The sequence below is a fragment of the Schistocerca cancellata genome, chromosome 8 (assembly GCF_023864275.1).
Source record: "Schistocerca cancellata isolate TAMUIC-IGC-003103 chromosome 8, iqSchCanc2.1, whole genome shotgun sequence".
In the NCBI taxonomy this organism is placed as follows: Eukaryota; Metazoa; Arthropoda; class Insecta; order Orthoptera; family Acrididae; genus Schistocerca; species Schistocerca cancellata.
The window spans coordinates 240,619,744-240,643,299 of record NC_064633.1 but is presented as its reverse complement, the minus strand read 5'-3'; the positions used below and the strand labels follow the sequence as shown (position 1 = coordinate 240,643,299).

At 43.3% G+C, this 23,556-nt stretch overlaps 1 protein-coding gene across 1 annotated transcript in view; it reads right to left on the bottom strand.

Annotated features, from left to right (window-relative positions):
• LOC126095098 (myrosinase 1-like) overlaps positions 1–23,556 on the bottom strand; it is a 67,600-nt gene that overhangs the window by 33,121 nt on the left and 10,923 nt on the right. Inside the window, exons 3-5 of the mRNA XM_049909794.1 lie at positions 22,672–22,806; positions 9,608–9,730; positions 9,344–9,524 (exon numbers count right to left, since the gene is read on the bottom strand). Of these exons, the coding sequence (XP_049765751.1) occupies positions 9,344–9,524; positions 9,608–9,730; positions 22,672–22,806 (439 nt within the window). The remainder of the gene's footprint in view (positions 1–9,343; positions 9,525–9,607; positions 9,731–22,671; positions 22,807–23,556) is intronic.

The following is a 23,556-nucleotide window of genomic DNA, read 5'->3' as shown; positions in this document are numbered from 1 at the left end:
TTTGCTGATGACACTGCACTACTAGCTGGAAACCTCAAAGATCTACAATTACTTCTTGACAAAGTCGCAGAAAAAAGTGAAGAATTTGGCTTGACTCTTAACGTAAGCAAGACTAAGTTCATGGTGATATCTAAAACACACCAACAAGAAAATCTTACAATCAATAGGGAAAGAGTCGATCAAGTACGTAAATTTAAATATCTCGGAACAATTGTAAATGAGGAGATTGAAAGCTCAGAAGAAATTAAATCGAGAATAGGACAGGCCAGAAGTATCTTTAATAAGATGAAAAATGCATTCTGTTCGAGAGACATTTGTTTAAACACAAAAATGAGGTTGCTAAGATGCTATGTATTCTCAAAATTACTATACGGAATGGAAGCGTGGATATTGAAAAAGAAGGACATGAACAGTTTAGAAGCTTTTGAAATGTGGGCATATAGAAGAATACTTAGAATTAGTTGGGTGTCGAGGATTACTAATCAAGATGTCCTAAGAAGAATGGGAAAGGAAAAAGAATTAATTAAAACTATTAAAGTAAGGAAGCTACAATATTTAGGCCATGTTATTAGGGGAGTAAATTACAAAATATTGCAAATAATACTAGAAGGGAAAATTTGTGGGAAGAGAACGAGGGGTAGAAGACGAACATCCTGGATTGATAATTTAAAAAATTGGTACAACTGCTCAACGTCAGAACTCCTTAGATCAGCCAAATCAAGATCAGAAATTGCCATGATGACAGCCAACCTTCTTAGAGGAGACGGCACATGAAGAAGAAGGGTCTATGCGACTCACCAACCTGTGACTGTGGAGCACCAGAACAGAACGTCCGCCATATTATTTAGTAATGTCCCTTAAGAAGATACGCCGGACGTGTCTCTGAGGTTATATATGTGAAACCCTCTGCTTTGGATTGGCTATGCAATCTAGATATTGAGCTTTAAGTATATGAATTAGTTTCTAATCAGGCTTACCAAGCTTTCAACGTGTAGTAATTTTGTCTTAAGTCTTTGTACTTTATCCTTTTGTGCTATTGCTTGTTTTTTTTACACATGTACTATATGCACATTGTTTTGTTTTCTACATTTGGTTTACATATTGTTGTACTTACATAAAATATTATCGCTGTATTACCATACGCAAAATAAAAAATAAATAAATAAAATCCTGCTGGAAGATGATATCGCCGGTGGAGAAGACATCAAGCATGCAGGGGGTGCAGGTGGTCCACAGCTGTGAGCGAGTCTTCGATCACTACCATACTCACACGAGAGCGCAGCAGAACGTCTCCCACGGCATAATACTGCTCCCATCCTTGGCGAGGTGCTCATATCGACTTGCCGTTCGCGTAGATGACGGCGTTCGTGGAGACGGCCATTGACCTGAAGTAGCACCAATGTGATTCACGCGACGAGGCGATACGTTGCCCCTGATCCACGGTCCAATCTCGACGATCCCGTGGCCACTGCAATCTTACTTGATCATGTCGTTGGGCCAACATATGGACACGTGGGGGTCGTCTGCTACTGAGCCCCACGTTCAACAATGTACGATGAACCGTACGCTCCGAAACACTTATGCGTGCACTAGCAGTATGCTCTTTAGGCAGAGATGTGACGAATCGCCACCTGCCCAGCTTTACAGAGTAGGCGAGTCCCCTCATCCCTCGTTCTGAGCAGTGTCATGGACGTCCCACCACTTAGCGCCCAGTGGTCGTTCTATCGTAGATGCTCACTGCAGCATCCGACAAGTTACGTTTTAGAGATACACGTTCACACGCTCTGGGGAATAATAATGTCACCTTTGTCAAAGTCGAATTCTCCATCTGCGGCCCGTGTTGTCACTAGAATCATTTTATCACCCGTCTTCGACCCACTTATATACACTCCTGGAAATGGAAAAAAGAACACATTGACACCGGTGTTTCAGACCCACCATACTTGCTCCGGACACTGCGAGAAGGCTGTACAAGCAATGATCACACGCACGGCACAGCGGACACACCAGGAACCACGGTGTTGGCCGTCGAATGGCGCTGGCTGCGCAGTATTTGTGCACCACCGCCGTCAGTGTCAGCGAGTTTGCCGTGGCATACGGAGCTCCATCGCAGTCTTTAACACTGGTAGCATGCCGCGACAGCGTGGACGTGAACCGTATGTGCAGTTGACGGACTTTGAGCGAGGGCGTATAGTGGGCATGCGGGAGGCCGGGTGGACGTACCGCCGAATTGCTCAACACGTGGGGCGTGAGGTCTCCACAGTACATCGATGTTGTCGCCAGTGGTCGGCGGAAGGTGCACGTGACCGTCGACCTGGGAAGGGACCGCAGCGACGCACGGATGCACGCCAAGACCGTAGGATCCTACGCAGTGCCGTAGGGGACCGCACCGCCACTTCCCAGCAAATTAGGGACACTGTTGCTCCTGGGGTATCGGCGAGGACCATTCGCAACCGTCTCCATGAAGCTGGGCTACGGTCCCGCACACCGTTAGGCCGTCTTCCGCTCACGCCCCAACATCGTGCAGCCCGCCTCCAGTGGTGTCGCGACAGGCGTGAATGGAGGGACGAATGGAGACGTGTCGTCTTCAGCGATGAGAGTCGCTTCTGCCTTGGTGCCAATGATGGTCGTATGCGTGTTTGGCGCCGTGCAGGTGAGCGCCACAATCAGGACTGCATACGACCGAGGCACACAGGGCCAACATCCGGCATCATGGTGTGGGGAGCGATCTCCTACACTGGCCGTACACCACTGGTGATCGTCGAGGGGACACTGAATAGCGCACGGTACATCCAAACCGTCATCGAACCCATCGTTCTACCATTCCTAGACCGGCAAGGGAACTTGCTGTTCCAACAGGACAATGCACGTCCGCATGTATCCCGTGCCACCCAACGTGCTCTAGAAGGTGTAAGTCAACTACCCTGGCCAGCAAGATCTCCGGATCTGTCCCCCATTGAGCATGTTTGGGACTGGATGAAGCGTCGTCTCACGCGGTCTGCACGTCCAGCACGAACGCTGGTCCAACTGAGGCGCCAGGTGGAAATGGCATGGCAAGCCGTTCCACAGGACTACATCCAGCATCTCTACGATCGTCTCCATGGGAGAATAGCAGCCTGCATTGCTGCGAAAGGTGGATATACACTGTACTAGTGCCGACATTGTGCATGCTCTGTTGCCTGTGTCTATGTGCCTGTGGTTCTGTCAGTGTGATCATGTGATGTATCTGACCCCAGGAATGTGTCAATAAAGTTTCCCCTTCCTGGGACAATGAATTCACTGTGTTCTTATTTCAATTTCCAGGAGTGTACTTTATTCACCGCGTCACGTTCCCGCAATGCCACCAAGCAACATCCAGCCTCGTTTTCTTTTTTTTTTTTTTATTGATTTTCAATTCCCCCCAAAGGGGGCGGGCTGGCAGCAGCTTAGTACGCTGCTCTACAACCTACGGACTTTTTTTTTAAATAAAAGGAAGAAGAATGAAACAAGGAAAAACAGGCGATAAAATGGTGACTTACAGTGTAAAATGGCGTAAAAATTCGGAAAGTTAAAACAGATAGCGAAAGGGTTTGGCAATGTTGATAAAATATACAGGAATCAGACAAGTAACATAGTAGACACACAATTAAAAAACATGGCGACAGTCTGGTTTCTGTTCGCAAGAGATAAAAAATCACACCCAGCGACAGTATATGGCTGTTCGCTACACTTCCCAAAAGACATAACACGGAACACTCACTCGAAAAACACACTGTAAAACACTGCACGAAAATGGCGGCACAAATATGGCACTCCCGAGCCAAAGGCAGATGGGGGGGGGGACCTGGAGGAGGGGGAAAAACAAGGAGGGAGGAGAGGAAAAAAAACGAAAAGAAGGGGGGGGGGCAACCAAGAAGGGAGAGGACTAATAAACGGGGAGAAGGGCAGACGCGAGAGGGAATGAGAGGAGGCAGAGGAGGGAAATGTAAAAGGACTCGGGGGAGAGAAGGGGGCAAAGAGAGGGGAGGTGGGGAAGAAAGAGGATGGAAGGGGGGGAGGGAGCCCGGGAAAAGGACAGAGGAAAGGAGGGGAAATGAGGATCAGAGTTGATAGGAGGGATAAATGGAGGTAGAGAGGGCATCATCCGAGAGGGGGAGTTGATGGAAGCCACCTTGGCAAAGGAGATGTAGGGTGTAGAGATGGAGGGTAGGGGGGGGGATGGGAGAGGAGAGGAGCAACCAGGGGGTGAGGTGGTTCAAGGCAGTGGGAGGTGTAGAGGATGCGGATATGTTCGAGGAATAGGAGCAGATGGGGGAAAGCTATGAGATCATAGAGGATCCGTGTGGGGGACGGGAGGCGTATACGGAAGGCGAGGCGGAGTGCATGACGCTCAAGGATCTGGAGGGACTTATAGACTCGCATAACAGAGGATGGGACGGATTAAGGATTTGTAGGTGTGGAGGATGGTAGAGGGGTGCAACCCCCATGTCCGGCCAGAGAGGAGTTTGAGGAGTCGGAGGCTCCAGCCTCGCAGTGGCCTGGGGCCATAATGTTTCGGCTGATCAAGGATAATTCAAAAGCTCTTAATATAAATTTAAATTTAGAAACTAAAGGAAATTTAAATTTTCAGTTTCACTTACATCCTCTAGTATGCAGGGTGCTCCATTGATCGTGAGCAGGCCAAATATCTCACGAAGTAAGCATCAAACGAAAAAACTACAAAGAACAAAACTTGTCTAGCTTGAAGGCGGAAACTAAATTGCGCTACGGTCGGCGCGCTAGCCCGCATCTCGTGGTCGTGCGGTAGAGTTCTCTCTTCCCACGCCCGGGTTCCCAGGTTTAAGTAGTTCTAGGGGACTGATGACCATAGATGTTAAGTCCCATAGTGCTCAGAGCCTCGGCGCGCTAGATGGCGCTGCCATAGGTCAAACAGGTATCAACTGCGTTTTTTTTTTTAAAAAGGAGCACCCATTTTTTATTACATATTCGTGTAGTACGTAAGGCCGGCCGGGGTGGCCGAGCGGTTCTAGGCGCTACAGTCTGGAACCGCGTGACCGCTACGGTCGCAGGTTCGAATCCTGCCTAGGGCATTGATATGTGTGAGGTCCTTAGGTTAGTTAGGTTTAAGTAGTTCTAAGTTCTAGGGGACTGATGACCTCAGAAGTTAAGTCGCACAGTGCTCAGAGCCATTTGAACCATTTTTTGTAGTACGTAAAGAAATATGAATGTTTTAGTTGGACCACTTTTTTCGCTTCGTGAGATATTTGGCCCGGTCACTATCAATGGACCGCCCTGTATAACAACGTTTCACTTTTTCTAGACTGTCGTGACTGAAACTGTCTTCAGTGAGTGCTGCTGCATGCAAGGAAAAATTTAGTCACTCCAAATTGTTACAGCACGTGATACATTATTGACACAACCTGTTACTTTTCACATCTTTGAGAATGATACTTGTGTCAAGTGCGAAAAGAAAACACAAATGTAGCCGTCTCTCATATTCAGGGCTATATCACTGATATGCATTAAAGAAAGTAGAGGGCGTATGAAGTGAGTCTATGGCATCTGCGAATTCACTAACTTCCAAGCAGACTTGTTGCACAAATGCCAAGGACACTCTTCTGCTTCTAGGTTGCTAGAAGTATAATGAATCACTAGGGAACTTTTGCCTTTTTTTTAAATTACCCATTATACACAAAGTATAAGATAAGCGTTGTTAAATCAAGAAAGATACCTACCGTCTGCGTATCGATTAACTCTGACTTTCAGAGGAAAGGAAAGGATGGGTTTCTGATGCTGATTCCTCCCTGACTACAAATTGCAGTCAAACGACAATTACATAGGCTGAAATTTCCAGTTAAATTCTGATACTGGTAGAAGGAAAACTGCAACATATTAGATAACACCCAAACCTCCAGATGTCAGACACTTAAGCTCTGTACCAAACGACTTATATCGACAGAGTATCAACCGAAATTCCGAGTTAGTTAGTACTATGTACTGTCGCCCAGCAGAACGAGCGTAAACGTTAATTAAAAGTAACACCGGAACTACCAGAGCACTGAAAAAGCGTATCTGTGAACTAACAATACATATTGTTCCCGTTGGACGAAAACTTCTTTTGCGATTTTCTCGGGACTACCAGAGTAGTAGTTCTGCTTCAAGCGCCGAGCGGGAAGGTTCTTGTTTATTTCACCTGCCGCAGCGTCGCTCGTGAGGAGTTTTCCTCGTTAGTGTTGTTCTATCTGCCGAGTGAGTCGTAGCGCCTCCACTTCGCCTTACTGTCTGTCTGTGTTCGTTTATTTGCAGCGGCGTCGGCTGCTCCGTTATGGCTACCATGATTCCACGTGTACTCAACGAAAAGGTACTGTGAGCTTTACTTTCGGTGAATCAAAGTGACGCGTGCAGCCCGGGTCTCTAGAAATTCGACCCATGACCTCAGCAGTCTGGCCCCTTAGGAACTTACTTTCTAGAAATCCACGATTGGTATGTCGATATCATTCATGTTAACTCTGATCAGGTCCACAACGCTTATTTTGACATAGACGAGTATGTGTTTTCGTAAAATATATGGGTCCCCTTCACGTTGAAAGATTACTGTTGCGACATGGTTCTCAAGTTCCGTTCAAGCATCGCGATAATTCCGCTAGTATGGTGTCACTCGTAAATGGTGAAATTAACTATATCAATGTCAGAGTGTTCAACCTCCCGTCGGAGGTTGATGACAACTTTCTAAAGGACATATTGGCTACTTAAGGTAACGTGAAAAACGTCCGTCGTGAACGTTGGTCTACTCAACACAGATTACAGTGTTATAGTGGAATTCGTTCCGTGGAAATGCATGTCAAACTCAATATTCCATCACATTTACAGGTGTATATTTACCGCGCTCGTGTCATGCATTCTGGTCAAGTGGGAACCTGCTACCTCTGTAATGGAACTGGACACGTTATGTCTGCAGGCCGTTGTGGTCGAGTGGTTCTAGGCGCTTCAGTCCTGAACCATGGGGCTGCTACGATCGCAGGTTCGAATCATGCCTCGGGCATGGACGTGTGTGATGTCCTTGGGTTAGTTAGGTTTAAGTAGTTCTAGGTCTAGGGGACTGATGACTTCAGATGTTAAGTTCCATAGAGCGTCGAGCCATTTGGACCACGTTCGGTCTAATTGCCCACGGAGGATTTTTGTGTTAACGCCGTCATTAGCGGAGCATCACAAATTGACGGTTGTTGATCTTGTTCCTTCCACTCCTAACGTCGGAGATCTACTTCTGCTTCAGATCATAATGAAAAAGTCAGTTCTGATAATCATGTAAATGAATATCCGTCTTTACCTCCATGACAGGTTCAGAATCCTATGGCCCCCAGAGATGGAACCTGCAACAGGGACAAACAAGCGACGTAGCACTCAAGATGGAGATTGTAAGGATTTGACTGTGCCTTCTGCCCAAAACTCCTCCGCATCGATTGTGTCCCCTGCTCCTCTCGGTGCTGCGATCCTGCATCCCTCCTGCTCGCGAAGTGGCTCCTTCTGAGTTGCCTGTGTGTAGAGAAGGAGGGGAGTCCAGCCCCCTTCGTCTTTGTGTCCTCCGTTACAATCTGATACAACGCTATGTCCTCGTGCTCCTTCGTCTTAAGCCGCCGACGGTTTCCTGAAGTTGCCGCCTAGTGCAAATCCAAAGAAGAATAAAAATGTGCCACCAAGTATCACCTGTTGCATTGGTATCTCGACAGAATGCTTCCGCCTTAATGACTGGTCCTGCGTTATTAGACCCCTGTTCTGAGGGGCACCAAGTTATGCCTATGAGCCCTCCTACACCTCTCTCGGCAGAGGCCACCATGTGACGTAGCCGACAGAAACAGCATGTTCAACCTGACCGTGCAGTGGCACGTAAGCAACATAAGAAAAAAGGTTGCGATGATGGGGGTTCCGGACCCCCGATGCCTGATTCATCTGTGGACTCTGCAATGGACCTTGACTCTCAGCTGTCTACCTATTTCTGCTCGGTACGTTCCGTACATCACTGTTTAGGTGTGATCAATGACACAAGTCTACACGTTCCTTTCCTAATGTTAATCGTATGGAATTATTATTTCGATTGACATCACTGCGTCAGTTCATGTGCGAACATAGTCTTCTTACAGAAGAAGTTATTTTGGCAATTTCCCTTTCCTGGTTTTCGAGTGATCTTTAATGTAGCACCCGAATTCTACGGGAACCACCTTATTCTTCTGCGAAGGCATTCCTACTGCTGAAGTTGAGATGTTGAATTCTGGCGGGGCATAGATTGTCAACTTTTTAACTTACTTTGGTTCTTTTATATGCCCTTCTGGCACTGGTCACGCAGTGAATCATTCGCGTTTCTTTAAAGAGGAAACTGTGTATCTGTTGCTTAAGAATCCTCCTGGTATTCTGTTGGATGGTGATTTTAATTGTGTGTTGCGTCCTGCAGATAAATCTCTAAATTGTATTTTCTGTCGTGAATGGCATGAATTCGTCCGCTCCTTACGCCTGAAAGATCTCTGTATCTGTGAAGACCCGACGTTAGTTGAACTGACCCACTTAACTGCGACTTCTAGTAGCACGTTAGATAGGTTTTACTTATCAGACTGCCTGCTCGATTGTATTATTAATATTGGAGTCATCGCAGTTTCCTTGCTCGATTGTATTCTTAATATTGAAGTCCACCAGTTTCATTTACGCGTCACTGTGCTGTGACTGCAACTCTTATCTTGAACGGCAACCAGTCAAATTGTTTCGTACTCCTATGTTAAACGTCGCTCACCTAGCTAACCCATTTCTAGATGACGTGATGCGAGCCGTGTTGGAGTGTAGTGTACGGTCCACCGGGAAGTACTCTTCCATCCTTGTTTAGTGGACACAGCTAGCAAGAACGAGGCTCAGGCAAACTTTGATACTTTTCTGTTGCTGCCAAAGCGCGAGAATTTCGGAGAACCTACGAATATTACTATTCAATCCTGAGTGAACTTCATGATGCTGCAGATCACGCCCCTCTGTTATGCAACTAGTCAACCACTTTCCATAGCTACTAAAGACGGTAGCACGTACACAGCCCACCATATTCGCCATTTAGAAACTGTTTGTTTCCAACCACTGGGCAAAAACAGTGTGTCCTTTGTACAAGTCACTTATGTCAATGGATTTCTTCATTTTTAGTCCATATCGTCGCTCGAATGTTTCCCTAGTCATCTCTGATCCACTTTCACGTGTCCCTTGTCACGTCACTTGTCACGACCTCAGCCGTTATTGACTGAGCAGAGCTCGCAGTATTTTGGTTAATATGTCTACTTATCTGACTGAACTCTTTTTAGCATAAGGAATTCTCGCCAAGCTGCCACGAACCACTGACCATTCTGCGAGGCTCTGAACTGCTCATCGTACAGATGCCAGACCCGCGCGTGGGCTTTGATGACGGTGTGAGTCGCCAGGTAGTCGCCAATTCCCGATGCTGGCTGAGAGGGGGCGACCTCGTTCATCGCATAGCCGTTTACCAAACCAGCTGGAGCATTGATTGTGATCCACCATTTCACCTGTGGAACCATAACCCATAATTATGCTCCTAGGTAGCGTGAATGTGAGACAAGCTTATAACTACTTTCAAACATTTACTTACCCTGTCACCGAAGTTTTCGAATAGTACCCTGGCGTATTCAACGAAGTAGTCGACCAGCAACTCGTTGGACCAGCCTCCGATGTACTGCAATGCTTGAGGGAGGTCCCAGTGGTATATTGTTACCTGCAAGCGACATACTACAGTCACACTTTGTCATTCGAGATGGAGAAAATATTTTTGGTGAAGCAATTAGGAACGTCTAATTATGCCTAGAGGTGTTGTGGGAGTCTACTAAGTGACACAGGCTGGTAATTCTTAGAGAAATTCTGTAATTTTGCTTTTGTAACTGGTGTTACAGAGATTTACGATGATTCTTACTTGATATTATAATCACAACGAGAGAACTGACTTTGATAAGAAATAGATATGTGATCATTTAAAGCATTTACAATTAGTTTCTTAGCTGGAATTTCTCGGAATCCAATTCTGGAATTGTTGCAGAATGTGGAATTGAAAGCAGAGGTGGACAGGTGGGAAAAATGGTCGAACGATGATATCAATGGAATGATAGGCGGACGAATGATAGGCGGACAGACGCTGCTTTGACATGCGGAATGAAGCTTTGCGTGGTCATCAAGTTTCTGCGAGGTATTCATAACTGGCTGGGACGATAATTCTGTGCTTCAGCGCTTCGCATATTGCTTGATATGTTAACTACAGCTGTTCTTACGGCAGCAACCTTAAGCCTATGATGACGTTGCACTCTGACTTCTTTGTCGATTTTTCATCATCAATTAAGGATGAAGATCAATTAGAAAAGGGGATTTCAACCAGTAAACCACTGTAAATCTAGGTTGTGGGGCCCATTGAAAAAACAATAGTGTGAGAGAGGAGCGGTTGGTTACTTGCAACAAGGATAGAGTTGGACATTAGCAATGGTTTACCACAGATGTCATTACATCGTACAATGTGAGCTGGAATACAATGGCGACCCTAGGACAAATTCAGCCTTTGACCTTTGTGTTGCCTGTATTCAGGGGCAAGGGTCAATGACGTTTGCCTTTGACCTTGAAATTGACATGTCCTTATTAGTGACATTATCAGTGAATAAAACCCATCAATCAAGCAATAAAGTAATGAAACAGGTTTTAAATATCCAACTGGCTGAATTGTGCTTATTACTCCTCCCTCCCCACAGTCACACACCCTTCTCTTCACTCAAACCGATCACAGCATATTTTTGAAATATTGTGTGAAAATCAAATCAGAATGTAGCTTCCATACATAAATTAAAAAATATCCAAGATAGCTTAATTGGGTCTTACACCGCATGCCGTTTCACTGCTTTTACAACCAATCAGAGAGTAATATTAATGATTGGTAAAATTGGACAAAATTTCATTATTTCTGCGATATTTACACAAAATCGCGTAAAAACACAGTGAGAGGCTAGTATTTAAGCTGTTATTAAAATGAAAGAGCCCATGAAAATGAAGCACAATCTTGACTGTGCTCTAAAGAGTCAGAAGCATTTATCAAAAATATTACGTCTGAAGTATTTCCTTAATTATGTAAAAAATATCGATTTGATTACTGACTTCAAAAATTGTTTGTTGTATCAGAAAATTTCATCGGAAGCTATGTATCAGTCAATCTGGAATACTGGAATATGTGACATATTTCCATAAATGGTTCAAAATCAACATTTGATCGCAGTACGTAACAAATAAATTAGTAATGAGCAGCTACTTAAGATGAGTTTTACTTTGAATACGAGGATCGTTTCGAAAGTAAAACCTCCTATTTTTATGTTGTGACGTAGGAGGTCCACACCAGATGCCGTTGGTGTAGTACTAATGCTTGAACCTTCCTCTTTCACTTTCAGGTGGTTCCGTTGTTCTGTGGTAGTTTGTGCCAGCACAGGACTGTTCCAAAATGGAGTCTGACATGGATACGCATATGAAACAGCGATGTGTGACTGAATTACTCACTGCTGAAGAAACTGCGCCGATTGAAATCCATCGACGCATCGACGCTTGCTAATGGTGACTGGAGACGTTAAACAGACGTGGGCAGTGTGAGGCCATGGGTGCGGCATTTTCAAGGTGGTGGAAACAGCGTGCATGGCAAGCCGCTGCCCGGTCGATTCTGCACAGCAATGAAGAGCGTCCTGATCAACTCGTCCGCGCCAATCGGCGGATAACGACCAGAGAATTGTGTGCAAGGCCGAATGTCGGCTGTAATGCTTTGGAAAGATCTTGGTTATCGCAAAGTCTGTGCGAGATGGGTCCCACTGATGCTTACAGAAGAACAAAAAACTTCTCGAATGGAAATACTGTGGCAGACAGAATCCTGGGTCATATCTTGCAGCTAACCAGCCTGTGGAAATTGTCAAGTGATTAGTTAAAACAATGGAGGGTACTCACAGGAATTAACTAACTATTATAGTATTTACCCTTTAGGACAGTACCTTCTAGAAAATGGGCTAATCTTCATAGGGACATTGAGAAAGAACAAGAATGGAATTCCTCCCGAATTTTTGCCAAAGAGATCGCGAGAAACTGAAAACTGGCTTTTCATATTTCAAAATGACTTCTATCTTGTTTCGAGCCCAACGAGAAGAAACAAGGCTGTGCTTTTTCTGTCGTCAATGCATGAAACTGATGAAATACGCACTAGTACAGGAAGGTCTGTTGTAAATCTGGACTACAATGCAATCTCAGCTGAAGTTGATACTGTTGATTACATGTGTACCCCACTCAGTGGACAAGGAAAAGATGTCTCTTGACCTTGTTTTCCTGCATCTTGATACTGCTGGAATTCAAAATTTTGCTGGAATTAAATCCCAAGTGCTGCTCTTCGCAAATATCCCAGATAAAAGGTTCAGAAGAAATACGTACCTCACAAACCTGGCCTTGGCGCTAATAGACAGAAAGTTGAAAGAAGGGGTTCATCTCTTTAATCTACTAAGGGACATCCAAAGATTTCTGTCACTCTATAGATCAATCCTCGTAAGTAACCAAGAGGTAGTTCGAACGTGTATAAGGTGCTGTCCTTGTGGTGGTAAAAAAAATAACAAAAGTACTGTGACTTGCAACAGTTACAAAGGATCTGTTTGCAAGCAACACAGCCACAACACTGCAACCTGTAATGACTGCAGAGCTTCTCCAGAGGTACAAAGTGTGTGATTCTTGGTACGTGTTACCGATACTTTTTTCTTAGTTGGATGTCTTGTTCTTTATTATGACTATACGATATTTCCGTTTCTCTTCACAAGACATTTTTGTAATACTTGCTTCAATAAAGACCTATAATAGCACTGAAATCTGTTGTTACAACGATCTTACTTGTAGCTGAGAAGCTCTTCTATAAATGCTACAAGAGAAATAAAAAAAAGATTCAGTTAAATGATATTTGATGTTAGGCGGCACTGACTGCAGCACGCACCCGCTGGAGTAATTGACTTCAGCGCGCCTGCCGCAGGATTAAACTAGTACTTGATTTATTTCGCGGTTTTCTAGTTTTGCGCTATAGTTTTTAAAGTAAAACTCACTGTTTTTAACCACATATTGTACTTCATCTGCAGGATTATATCAAAGTAATGTGCTTAAGGAAACACCTTGCCTAGTGATGCTATCGTTTCCTTTGCTTCTCGAATGGCGGAGCCTTTTCGACTCGCAAGGGATTTAAGCGTTCACGCAGCTCACACGAATCTGGTGGTGTGTGATTTTTTTCGTGGATCCTCGAGTTATATCGCGGCTTATACATTTGCTCATCATGTCTATACGATAAAAGTTTATGTCGCAGGCCAAGCCTTCACCTACTGAGGAGTTGCAGCCTTGCCCTGCCTGCGCTATGATGGACCATACCGTGGAGCTGAACTTTCCGCATGTTACTGCTGCCGTGGATGGTGGACATGGCCGCGTACACTGTCTATGATTGTGCTGATACAGGATCGATGGTGAGCTCCATTACTTCTGAGCGATAAGTGCTGGTCGTGATTTACGAGGCACGACGCTAAGGCACTCTCATCTTCGTGATAATGGGAAGTGTATATACAATGTGAAGCGACTTGCAGCACTGGTGGACAACATGGTGTAAGCTGGCCGAGCATTTTGCACACACTACTGCCAAAGCAAGCCAGGTTAGAGCGTTTCGTCGCTACCGTGCGACTGCCGAGAGGGAAAACTTGGACTTTAGTTCGAACGGTTCTGAGGCCTATAACTCCGCTTTTCCATATGGGAGATCGCATCGGCACTGAGTGAGACTTCTGACACTTCATCCGAACACGACCACATCCAGTACTCCATGCTTCGACATCTGTCAGCGGCGTCAAAGTAAATTCTCCTCGAATGTTCTAATCTAATATGGCAGACAGATGGCTTCCCCAACTCATCGAGGTAGGCAATTCTAATCCCTCTCCCCAAACCATGGCCCGCATCTCGTGGTCGTGCGATAGCGTTCTCGCTTCCCACGCTCGGGTTCCCGGGTTCGATTCCCGGCGGGGTCAGGGATTTTCTCTGCCTCGTGATGGCTGGGTGTTGTGTGCTGTCCTTAGGTTAGTTAGGTTTAAGTAGTTCTAAGTTCTAGGGGAATGATGACCATAGATGTTAAGACCCATAGTGCTCAGAGCCATTTGAACCATTTTTGAACCCAAACCATGAAAGGGCCGCACATGTCCCAGTAGTTATCGGAGTATCGTCTTGACGAGCTGTGTAGGAAAGACCCTGGAACGTATGGTTAGCCGTCATCTGACTTTTAGAGACCAAGCAACTCCTTAGACGCTCTCAGTTGTGGATTCCGAAAATGTCGGTCCACGGTCGACAAGCTGACCTTCCTAGAAGTGGCTATTCAGCAGGCTTTCCTCCTTCAGCATTACTGTATCGGCATACTCTTTGATATCAGTAAGCCGTACGATACTACTTGGAGAAACTGTATTCTCACAGAACTGCATCAATGGGGCTTTCGTGGCCACATCCCAATTTTCATTCGGTATTTTCTGTCTCAGCTATTTTTTCTGATCTGAGGTGGCCACACACACTGTCTGATCGATTTGAGCAGGGGAATGGCATCCCCCAGGACAGTGTTTTAAGTGTTACCCTCTTTGCCATAGCCGTCAACAGTATAACGTCTACAGTGAGGAGTCCAGTACACTGCTCCTTATTTGTGGACGACTTTGCTGTTTTCTGTTCCTCCTACAGTGTTGCAACGGTGAACCATCAGTTGCAACTTACAGGGCGGCAGTTAGAGAAGTGGGCTGCAAAGACGGGTTTTCAGTTTTCTGCCGATAAGTGCGTGTGTGTTCATTTTAATCGTTCTCGTCGTCTCTTTACTTTGCCTGCCTTGCATATTGGGGATACTGTCCTACATTTTAGAGAGACAGTGCGGTTTCTGGGCCTCAATTTTCACTCCAGATAGTCATGGTTGCCACACTTGCGAGACTTGAAAGCCAGAGCCCTGAAGGCACTGAACATCGTCAAGTGCCTCAACCACAGGTTTTGGGGAGCGGACAGGAAGCGTCTCTTCCAGTTTTATCGGGGTTTTGTGCGTTCGCGGCTGGATTACGGGTGCACGGTGTATGGGTGAGCGAGGCCCTCTTATTTGCGGATCCTTGACGCTGTCCACCATTCGGGGATTCGACTGGCCGCGGGTGCTTATCGGACCAGTCCCATACTCAGCCCCTGTGCTGAGGCCGGGGAACCACCACTTACCATCCGGCGGCAGCCCCTCCTGGTGCGCCATGTGTGTAAGTTTCCTGCAGCTCCAATCTCAACCGCCCACCGTATTGTTGCTCATCCGCCTCTGAACCGTCTTTTTTCTCACCGTCCCCGAGTCACGATGCCGTCTGGGATAAATGTGCAACGTGTGCTGGAGTCCCTCGATGTGAAGCTCGTACGGCTCCAAATTCAGGATTTTAAAACTGCCTGCCACCCTGGTTACTGGAGAGGCCCAGACTGATTTTAGATTTGGTGCGGTACAAGAGAAATTGCACTCCTGCTTCCGTTTTTAATGCAACATTTTCTGCCATTTTATCTGAGCAACACGACTATGTTGCTGTTTTTACAGATGGGTCGAAACAGGGGAATTCCGTTGGTTGCTCTGTTGTTTTCCCGGATCGTGTCCTCAAGGTCCGACTGTCTCGAGCATTTACTGTCTTTGATGCAGAATAGTCTGTGATCTTGCGGGCACTGGAGCAGATGAGACGCTCTTCCCGTCTTAAATTTCTTGTCTGTTCCGATTCAGTAAGTGCCCTTCACTCATTGCAATGTTTGTGTCCAGCAGATAAAATAGTCCAGACCATTTAGGATCTCCTCCTCCAACTACAACGACTGGGGACCTGCTCGGTTCCAGGGCACGTCGACATTGCTGGGAACGAAAGGGCAGATCTCGCAGCCAAGGAGGCGTGTCTCGATCCGCAAGTATTTCAGTGTGCCATCCTCCTGCACGCACTCACCTCGCTGTTAAGCTCACGAATCATGCGTCGGTGGGAGGATGGGTAGCTAGAAATGACTTACAATAAGCTCCGTTTAGTCAAGCCCACAACGCATGTTTGGCGTACTTCCTTCCAGCCACGTAGACGCATATTTCGCCTTTTCCCGCTTTCTTTGCGTGTATGCTTGCATTTTACTTAATTTGTACATATTCGTTTCTTTTAATGTTTGTCAGGGCGCTGATGACCTCGACGTTGAGCGCCCGTAAGCCCCAAAACACACACACACACACACACACACACACACACACACACACACACACACACTCACACAAACATATACACACACATGGAAAAGATCAGATGATGATAGCGTAGCACTTTCGAAGCCGGTCATCCAATAAAACTCTTTTTTTAAGCGATCTTGGCTTGTGTTGTTTTATTTCGTTACCATACGTTCCAGAACGCCGTCCCATATTGATAATGGCATAACTATATATCTGTGTGTGTGCATATGCCTGAATTTGTCGAGAAACTATCTGGGAGGCTGACCGAAACTGAGCTGTTCCTGTAATTTCTTAATCCCTGTGCTCTAGGTCTTTAAGTTAGCTGAGTTTCTGTTCCTAATAAAAGTGATTGATAACGTCTTCAGTCTACTTCGTAGATGTGTACAGTTTTGTAACTTTTCTGTTTTCTATGATTACGCATTTTAGCAAGTTAGCGAAATAGTAACTCCTATTGGCTGCTTCACAGTCGTGTATGCGAAGTTAATGTTTTAATACTAATTTTCTTTTTTATGTGGTTGATATTTGTTGACGCAAAAGTCTGGATCACAGACGTAGACATTCTAAATTTTTTTGCTTTCCGTGGCAGTATTGAGCAACAGTACCTTCAGGTTGCTTCACAGTTGTACATGAATTTTTTTTTTTTTTTAAATTTCGCTAGTATTTCTACATACTCATTTTGGTAATTATCTGATTTACAGATGTGGATATTATTTCAAGTTTCAGACACCTGTTAATGCATATTATGGAAATTATTGTTAAAATGAATAAATAATTGCTTTAAATATTCTACTGCACTATGGTAGAATAAGATTGCCATTTCTGCTTCACAGCTGTTTATGTAAATTTACTACTCTTAATTATTGCATTTCTGAGTGCTGGTATCTGTTGATCTACGGTCTATACTGCAACACATCAATAATGGTTCAGATGGCTCTAAGCGCTATGGGACTTAACATTTGAGGTCATCAGTCCCATAGACTTAAAACTACTTAGACTTAACTAACCTAAGGACAGCACACACATCCATCCCCGAGGCAGGATTCGAACCTGCGACCGTTGTAGCAGTGCGGTTCCAGACTAATAAAGTGCCTAGGACCGCTACGCCACAACGGCAGCTGCAACACATCTATACATTATTTCCAGTGTCAGGTGTTTGGCAATGTGAATTTCAGAAAATGTTGTTTCAGAAACTTTGATAAAATTAGCACATGAAGAAGTATTACTTGCTTTTGTAAATTAAAAACTGGCTTCTATGGTCATTAAAGAAATAATTTTCTTTCAGATACTATTTTATTCTCGCTCAGTACCTTACTGCCAGATTCTAGCTCCCTACCAGTTCATACTAACCAATTCGTTACTTACATGCATAAGCAAGCACTTCTTTTTAACAGAGAGTCTGGTTTATACTCGTCCTCATATTTCATTAAAAAGTTCACTAGCCTGTTTAGCAGGTCATATATGATTCAGCATGAAAATAGTGTTGGGGTACTTACTTTAAAGTCCATGGTTTTGACATCAATTTGAGATGCACTTTTTTCGATTGTTGATGCATTTTTACAGACTGGGAAAGAATACTGTGATATTTGACAAGAACCAGAAATGTGGAAATTAGTTTACTTGTAGTTCTATTGTATTATACACCAAGGGTGTTACAGAGATCGAACTTCTAATGTTTTTAGCAGTGCAGACTTGTGCTGTTGACAGTATACAACTGGCACATAAATCAGCAGTTCAGTGATGTCCCATTTTTCAGGATTTGCATAATAGTATTTAAAATAAAACTCATGTTCAACATATATATTTTTCTAATTTTTTAATTACAATTCATAGTTAAATTTGATTTTTAACCATTTATGAAGTGTTTGTTAAATAATTACTTCAATATTCTATAGCGAATGATACAACACAGCTTCTGATGAAATTCACCAATGTGACTGGTGAGTCAGTCCACAATTGATTTTTGAAATCATTAATGAAAACATAGCTGTCAACCTTTCCGTTCATTGTGCAGTTCTGATAATGTTTTAAGTGAGACACGTAATTTTTGACAAAAATTCAGGTCGTTCGAATACTTCTGAATAAAGTCAATATGGTGCTACACTGTAATCGGTTGTTTCTTTCCAATGGCGAATAAAACACAGGCTTTCATTAGAGGAGACGAAATGAAGCCCTACATTATGCATTGTTTCCAAATTAATTTAATTTTTATGCATCATTTTAATATAACAGCGGAAGTAACTAAATATCTCTAGGAAATAATAAATATCTTTCGGTTTTACGGAAATAACAAATATTTTCGATTTCAAATGAAGGTTAAGAAATTTTTACTCCATATATTTTCCCATTTCAATGTTATCTACTTATCCGTTGCTGACAGATGGCGCTGAGGAATATGATACACAACTGACCTAGTTGGATTTTTAATACTATTTTATTTATTTTGTTCATTGTTTGATTTTATTGCTTGATAATGTCAGTAATAAGGATGAGTGAAGATCAAGGTCAGAGGTCAAAGATCATTTAGCCTTCACCAGAATGTAGACAACCCATGGTCAAAAGTGAAATTTGCCCTAGTGTCGCTATAGTATACATGTTTCAGAATCGAAGTATTCGCTGGTCGACTTACAGGTCATATCCAGAATATGTAATATTAGCTCTATTTCTAACATTTTTCACTATTCTTTCCGGATGATTTCTAACAATGTGAAGACCAGGTAACAGGTACCAAGAACTCTTGGTTCGATTATAGTCTCTGGTCTCCACAGACTGGATGGAGGTTATGTTCTGTAGTCGAACAGGGGTTTCTGTTGGAATTTAACTGTGGAAGAAATTTGTAAAATTCACGATTGGCCAGAATGGGAGAAGAAGTGTTGGTGTATTGCTTTGACCAGACTACCAATAACTATCTCAAGTTCAGTTTCACTTCCACAGTGGAAGGTGGGTATAGAGTATGTATACATCTCTATAATTTCTATTATGACAGCATTTTTAAATCTAAATCTATAAAACTTTGAATTAGGCTTCGCTGTTAGAAGTATTAACTGGAAAGTGGAAACTCAGGCCCTAGATGAGGGAAATAATGGATAAAAGTTGTTATTGAAATATTTCAATAAAAAATACACGCTGCAGTTCTGTAGAAAATTCAGGCGATAAGAGGGTAAAATAGGCCAAGACTGATTCACTTACACATCATCACTGAGTCCAAACCAAACTTGAAATTTGTAGAGGCTGTTGATCTTATACTGCAGGCATAGTTTATGAAGGGACTTTTCGGACTTCTACTCCCGAGGGATGAAACAGGGGATTAAAGCTTTTTGAAAATATGTTGCTATTAAGAAAATTTTGAAGTCAGAACTACGAAGACCGATGTCTGGCTTCTAAGTCAGAAATAAAAAAAAACCTCGGATTTGAGATTCGACTACTAATGGGGTAAAGTAATGAGTGAAAGGGTTTTTGAAAATAAAGCATTATTGAAGTACCACTAAAACATTTTTAATGGTACATCTATGAAAACTGATATTTGACTTCTCGCTTAGAAATAAAATCGACGAAAGAGGTGGCTTACAAAACGCTTGTTCGTCCGATTCTTGAGTATTGCTCATCAGTATGGGACCCTTACCAGGTTGGATTAATAGAAGAGATAGACATGATCCAGCGAAAAGCAGCGCGATTCGTCATGGGGACATTTAGTCAGCGCGAGAGCGTTACGGAGATGCTGAACAAGCTCCAGTGGCGGACACTTCAAGAAAGGCGTTACGCAATACGGAGAGGTTTATTATCGAAATTACGAGAGAGCACATTCCGGGAAGAGATGGGCAACATATTACTACCGCCCACATATATCTCGCGTAATGATCACAACGAAAAGATCCGAGAAATTAGAGCAAATACGGAGACTTACAAGCAGTCGTTCTTCCCACGCACAATTCGTGAATGGAACAGGGAAGGGGGGATCAGATAGTGGTACAATAAGTACCCTCCGCCACACACCGTAAGGTGGCTCGCGGAGTATAGATGTAGATGTAGATGTAGAAAGAAATACATGTTTCAGTGTCTTTGGAAATTCAAACTGAAAAACAAGATGAAACATTTTAGGAAATTATTTATTTATGAAAGCATTTTTAAAGCCAATCATTGAAATTCGTATTTTGCTCTTTTGTTAGGAGTAGAAAGACACATCTTCCACTGTTTTTGGAAATTCAACCCCTACGGAGTGAAATAGGTGTTAAAATTTTTAAGAAAATATTTCCTAATATCAAAAAATTTTTGAAGTGACATCTAAGAAAACTGGATTTTCACTTCTTGGTTAAATGTAACGAAATATGTGTTAGGGGAAAATGTTTCTGTAGAAATATCACCAGAAGAACGCAAACGGCATGATTAACAAAATCCCTGAACTCTGGCTATCAGAAAGGATTTTTGGACAGATGTACTTTCAGAGAAGACCATGCCTCTTGTGTTAATTAGGGCGAAAAGCTTAGAAGGTGTTGAAAATTTGTGAAAAATATAAAAAAAGATTAAAAAAAGAAAAAATCTGTGCAGACAATACAATCGAGCGAAGCAGCAGATGATAAACTAGTAATACCATATTTTTGTGTATCTTAATTATTACTGCTTGTTTGATATTACGACTCATATTACATAAATATATTTCCTACTATTGCAGAACAACTATTGACCTCTCACACCCATTATGGAACTAGTAATATTTGTCTTACTGTTAACACTGCTTTGTCTCTTGCCGTGGGAAGTGGCACACTGCTTAAGATACCGGATTCAGGATGCAAGACAGAGATACAACTCTCCTTTAGGTTATCCAGATTTAAATTTGCGGCGTTTCCCTAAATCATCAATACTGATTTATTCGATTGAAAAGGATAGAGGGGATTTCTTTCGCAATCCTACCTTACTTAAATCTCGTGTTCTATCTGTACACATCTCGACGTCGACGATACCTAACGTACAGTGTACCATCAATTTTGCTTCGTCTCATTGTTAACTAACTGTGCGCGTCGCTACCTTCTGGGTCTAATGTGTATAGAATTTTGCTGGTCGTTTTTTTCCTGAGACTAAACCAGTCAGCAGCAATGCCCTTTAATACAGTACTGCTACTCAGAGACGTTTCGTTATAGCGTACGAACGTCTGCACCTTCACATAAATTACTTTTTTGATACCACTCTAACACAATTCTGTATTTAGTTATGGTTTTCTCCGCTATCAGCCAACCTCATATGCATTCAATTCAGTTCTTCACGGAACGTTGAGTACAAAGAAGGGTAGCTCGTTTTGTATTATCGCGACATAGGGGAGATAGTGCCACAGACATGATACGTGAATTGGAGTGGCAATCATTAAAAGAAAGGCGTTCTTCGTTGTGACGAAATCTTCTCGTAAAATTTCAATCACCAGTTTTCTCCTCCGATTGCGAAAACATTCTGTTGGCACCCACTTACATAGTGAGAAATGATCATCACGATAAAATAAGAGAAATCAAGGCTCGCACAGAGAAATTTAAGTTTTTCCCGCGCGCCGTTCGACAGTGGCTGGGTTGGGTTGCTTTGGGGGAGGAGACCAAACTGCGAGGTCATCGGTCTCATCGGATTAGGGAAGGATGGGTAAGGAAGTCGGCCGTGCCGTTTTCAAAGGAACCATCCCGGCATTTGCCAAGACATTTAGGGAAATCACGGAAAACCTAAATCAGAATGGCCGGACGCGGGATTGAACCGTCGTCCTCCCGAATGCGAGTCCAGTGTGCTAACCACTGAGGCACTTCGAGAGTGGAACGGCAGAGAGACAGCTTGAAGGAGGTTCATTGAACCCTCTGCCAGGCACTTTATTGTAAATAGCAGAGTAATCACGTAGATGTAGATGTACAGAGAAAGGAACACACAATCGCATAGATAAATCATTTGTAATGCCTTTCCTTGTCTCCCTGGACACTATGCCCGTCGTACTGCCAAACACGCGCAGAAATATTAGCTTCTCGGATTAGTTTAGGCCACAGTAGCCCTTAATTTCTACCATGACCCAGTTCACATTTGTGGGGTGTTCCCTTCACAATGTATGGTTCGGACTGCCTGAAATATCACGATCAAAACTATCGTTCGTCGGTATTCATTTGAAACAAATGAACTGTGTATGGGCTATGGTCAGTTTGGCAGTCAACTAGGTAATCCGACTCGATAAGGAGTTTCGGTCAATAATACCTATACAATACTAGTGGAAAATTCGCACACTTTTCTGATATGTTAGGAACGAACAACTAATTTAATTATAGTTCCGCAAAAGCAGTGTTGTATATTTTTTCATCTTGACATAATTCCCAAGGAACCCATATTTTATTTATAGGTGTTTCAAATATGAGAGACATTTACTGTACGAGAGGAAAAAACCTGTGAATACTTACCAGAGGCTGAATTCCGTTGGCGAGTAGTTCATTGATGAGGTTGTTGTAATAATCGATACCAGCCTGGTTGATAACATCGAGGTCCCCGGTAGGCAGTACACGTGACCAGGAAATCGAAAATCGATACATGTCCGCCTGTTCGACAACGAAGTATTAACAGTTGCAACAAAAGGGTTGGGGACTGATACCTGATATTTGGTTTTCAATTTATGTAGTAATGCAGAACTCAGAGAATGATATATACATTTAAAGCTATAATCACCTGACTGGCCAGTATATTACAAGACACTTGATAGAAGATCAAACAATGTATCACAGATGATGGCTATTATTAGATAAATAGTTTTACGTTCTGACTAACAAATCAAAAAATGAGAATATTTAAAATTGAACCACCTTGTCTTTGGAAAATACAAGAAAATACTGTGGGAAACGATGCTGAAATTATTTATTTCACTTCTGAAAAGTTAAAAGTACAATGAATAGATATTTAGAAATAGACAATGACAGGTACGAAGGATGCGAGAGGGAAATTTCTGTAATGAGAAACAAGACGACCTCGCATTTTCTTAGGCAGATGACTGGATACGACAGCAGACATTAAAAATTAAGAACTGTTTTCCTTTTTTTTATTTTTTGAGCCACCAATCTCCTGACGGGTTTGATGCAACCCGCCACGAATTCCTCTCTTGCGTCATTCTCTTCCTCCCAGAGTGGCATTTGCAAACTACGTCTTCCATTATTTGCTGGATGTATTTAATCTCTGTTTTCCTCTACAGTTTCTACCCTCCACAGCTCCCTCTAGTACCTCCCGTTTTACACCCTTTTTAATGCGAGCACTTAATTCTTGGTCTTCCACACTTATTATTCTGTCTTCGCTCTTGT